We start from the raw sequence: 3884 nt of genomic DNA, 5'->3' as shown, positions 1-3884 counted from the left end.
ATGTGGCATAAAATAAATGAAAGAGTTAATACAAAAAGTCAAACTCATCATATTCCTTCTTCCATTCATTTTGTGTCACATCAGCTTGTATATAAATCTTTGTAAGATTTGTTTGCACAGCACATGTAGTATTCCTTTTTGGGTCCTTAGGCCCAATATTTATCCCAACAAAATGTTTAAATACATCAATCCTTTCAGCAAAGATAAGTGGAACCAAATTATAACTAGAAGAATATGAACTTTATTTATATTATCCAACAATGTATACAAATACATATGACAAATGGAATGCACAGGCTGTTGAAACATTATTTATTTGTCACTCTGCACAAACTCAATACAAACATGAACACTGGGTATAATTTTCCTTCTAATTTTATCTACAGGATAAGAGAAAATACAATTACCTGCAATCTAATTCTAAGCTGTGGATGTAAAACGCTTTACTGGAGCTCCAAGGGAAGATAAGTACTGAGCATCTGCTTTGTCAATTCCATCAAAAAGATAACTAAAGGGACGCATTTCTGTGTACTTAGTTCCAGGAACAACCTTCAATTCATCATTTTCCCAGACAATCCTTCCTCCAGCTATAGTCACTTCAACTTTTCCCTGAGAAACCATAATTTAAACATACACTACCACTTAAGCACGACAAGGTTTAGGACACTACAAACGTACACATACACAGTGAGAGTCACAAAACCTTTCAAAACAATCACATGTGCAAGCAGAAAGAAACAGAGAGTTTGCACCAAGTAAAATTTTAAATAGTGAAGGAAGTTTACATTTGGAAGGGTGGATTATTAATAAAGGTATATTTATTTGAGGGTCACCTCAAGCATTACAACAGTATATATGATCCATGTTTAAAATATTTGAATGATGAGATTTGTAATTCATGGTATGTATAAGAATGAATTAATTCCAATGATATTGAATATGCTTATGCTTATTTACCACAAAACAAGCAAATTAAATCAATAACAGTCAAAGAACACCTTTCCTCGCCTGCACTCATAGACATTTGTATCTGATCTAGAGTGGTGAGACGTTGCAGTAATTTCAAAACTTGAACTTGCGTTGAGAATAATTATATCTGCATTGGATCCAACAGGAATTGCTCCTTTCCTGGGATATATATTGAAGATCCAAGCACTGCAAATTTTTTCAAACATAATTTATTTGCATTTCAGAATCCAGGGTTCAATACAGGGATTACTGAAACAAAATAATCCCAAAAGTTCATTAATAAAAATTTTCTTCAAGTTAGAAACATTATCTAGAGAATAACAGTGAAAGTACATCATTCAGTGCTTGTTATGCAGACATAATCAGTCACTGAAATTTGCCCAGCTTCCTGAAAGCGTAATTTGAATGAAAAATCAATTTCACCTTTTCATATTAAATGAATAAGCTAAAACCCACAGTGGCTTAGGCTTACCACCATTGTATCCCAAACCAAATGCATCCTCTCCTCGATGCCTATGTTCGGTAGTTGTCATGGAGAGAAAAATTAGAAAGTGAAATAGTTACAATAGGGCCACCGTAATAACAAAGATGTGTCGTAAGAAATATAAGGGAATATCATTTATACCATTGACCCCAATTGTTATATTTCGAAAATCATCAATCCCATAAGCTTTTTGTGTAGAATTAATAGCAAAATGATCCGTTCCTAAAAGCTGCAAATTGTAGAAAGTAGGATGACAGACAAATTTCAAGTTCTCTTCCAAAAAAAATATATCAAGGAACATTGATTAAGTAATATAATGATCACATTTCTTAGTGAGAACTCATACATTTTCCTCCAACCTCACAATTATTTACCTAAGTTTTACAGATCAATCTTTGTAGAAACACTGTTCCACGTAAAAATGTAGCTGTGAACCAGGATCAGATTTTTTGTAATCACATGGATACCAACAGTAGTGTAGGCAAAATAGTTGAAATTAAAATCATAAAACAACAGGCTAGTATTACATATCCGTAATTTGTGAATAAAGAGAGGCCGGAATATGCACAGACATTTAGAGTCTAGGGATCCTCCCAATATGAAATATGATAAAACAAGGAAGATGCGAAATCAAAATATCAGCCCGTCAAGACATTAGAAATTACCAGAAACATAAAATCACATGATGCTCTGAATCAACTTCATAGGATATGACCCAGAAAACATTATAGTATTATGAACCCAATTTGAGCAGATAAATTCAAATGAAATTCTCATATGTATATCAGGGTTATCATACATTTCGCATGCACTAGAGAAGGATGAGCCTCACTCCAGCATTCAGATTGCAGAACTCCGAATCTAAAACAGAATATGACCCAGAAAAGATATATACATAAATAATGCAAAATCATGATTATCAAGATATCCTTTCAAAGCTTTTCAGCATACATACTTTTTCTTGACTTTCATGGTTCAGAAAATGCAGAAACCATTTTCAAATGAAGCTACAGTAAACCATTAATAACTAATTTTCATTGTGACACAGCTTACAGTGGATTAAATATAGTAGGAAATTGGAAAACAACCTTGATGTTAGGGTGGACAGCAACAATGATCCCGTCATCCACATAAACAATAAACATCAGCAATCTCCTGACGATGAGCATTCAGAACCGTTCCTCCTCTGATCAATATCTTTGATGAAGATGATTGAACTCCACACGTGTGATCACCATGTACAGTCCCAGCCTCACAAAACTGTAAATAAGAATATACCAATGTTATAAACTTATAATATCATCTGTATAACTGATTAAAATAGCAGTTCTGAAATCTTCCTATAATTCTTCTAAAAGAAATGAAAGAATATGTTCTGTTTTGCTACTCTTTTCATTGTTCAAATTATTCAAAATTAAAAATTAACCCAAAAAAAAAAAGGCGAACCCTATTGAAATTAAAAGAGAGCGTTGAGAGTGAGTTAGTACCAGGTTGTTTGAGTCGGATTGTGAAGAAAAAGTGAAGAGAAGAACGAGTGAACAGAAAGGGATGAGTTGATGAGTTGCGAGGACATGGCGCTGGTGAGTAGTGATGAGTGTGAGACTCGACACTGAGTCAACTCGCACTCTACCACTCTTTCTGAATTACTGGCTTTTAAAAGAGCGGGTTTTTAAATTGCTTTCTTTGGCTTTTCAAAATCATTGGAAGCCTTCTGTCTTTATCACCACTTGGCATTGATCCATTGTTAAGGGCTTCCTTCGCTTTGGACCCAAATGTCTCCAAATTAATTGGTTGCTTTATTATTATAAACCCAACCAAGTTTATAATTATAGAATTGAATACTTAATTAATGTGCTTTTTAAATCTTGTCATTATCATGTACGGGTGTTAACGAACCGAGCCTAGTCGACTTTTAAGCTTAACGAGCTCGACTCGTGAGAGAGGATTATTAATCGAGTCGAGCCGCAGATTTTATGGCTTGGCTTGACTCAGAAAAGAGTTGGGAATATTTCGAGCTGGCTCGCGAGTCGGCTTATCGAGCCGAGTTCGAGCCGGCTCGTGAGCCAACTCTCAAAAATTCAATTTTTTTAAGCAAAAATCAAAATTTTTTTTTCTAGCCACTGCCACTCTTCTAGCCACTTCATGCACTTCCTTTTCAGCCCAAAACCCCTTGTGAATTTAATTGGAAATGCCGAGCAATTATTTTTAATGTTTGTTTCCTTCTATTGTAAAACAGTGCTCTTTCGCAATTGTGATACAGCAACACTGCAAGGTGATCATCCCAGAATAGAAGTTTCAAGCCAAGATGATCATCAGGGAGATAGACCACAGAAAATAAACCAGGCATCGCGGCCAAGCGTCGACGAGACTTCAATGGGTCTGACGGCAGAATAGCAACATTCCTTATATGAATTTGTTTTCATGCATGGAA

The 3884-nt window shown here is 35.0% G+C and overlaps 1 protein-coding gene across 2 annotated transcripts; it reads right to left on the bottom strand.

Moving 5' to 3' along the window:
- Positions 1-218: 218 nt before the first annotated feature.
- Positions 219-2578, bottom strand: LOC116126765 (dihydropyrimidinase-like). 2 transcript variants are annotated; one of them, XM_031412428.1, is made up of 6 exons: positions 2542-2578; positions 1595-1682; positions 1442-1482; positions 1303-1357; positions 999-1155; positions 219-609 (listed from the first exon to the last, which is right to left on the bottom strand). In XM_031412428.1, the coding sequence occupies exons 4-6, from the start codon at positions 1305-1307 to the stop codon at positions 421-423; spliced, it is 351 nt and encodes a 116-aa protein (XP_031268288.1). In that variant the 5' UTR covers positions 1308-1357; positions 1442-1482; positions 1595-1682; positions 2542-2578; the 3' UTR covers positions 219-420. The 2 variants fall into 2 exon arrangements, with proteins under 2 accessions (XP_031268288.1, XP_031268287.1); XM_031412427.1 differs by lacking the exons at positions 1303-1357; positions 1442-1482; positions 1595-1682; positions 2542-2578 and having other exon boundaries at positions 999-1236.
- Positions 2579-3884: the final 1306 nt, after the last annotated feature.

Source organism: Pistacia vera, unplaced genomic scaffold (assembly GCF_008641045.1).
Source record: "Pistacia vera cultivar Batoury unplaced genomic scaffold, PisVer_v2 Contig184, whole genome shotgun sequence".
NCBI classification, from domain to species: Eukaryota; Viridiplantae; Streptophyta; class Magnoliopsida; order Sapindales; family Anacardiaceae; genus Pistacia; species Pistacia vera.
This window is presented reverse-complemented; position numbering and strand designations above follow the sequence as displayed.

Excerpts from the sequence above, each read along its gene's own strand:
- LOC116126765 (XM_031412427.1), bottom strand. The coding sequence starts at position 1,175 with ATGTTTGAAAAAATTTGCAGTGCTTGGATCTTCAATATATATCCCAGG. Across the intron at positions 610-998 it reads ATGAGTGCAGGCGAGGAAAG|GGAAAAGTTGAAGTGACTAT; the intron begins GTGTTCTTTGAC and ends ATGGTTTCTCAG.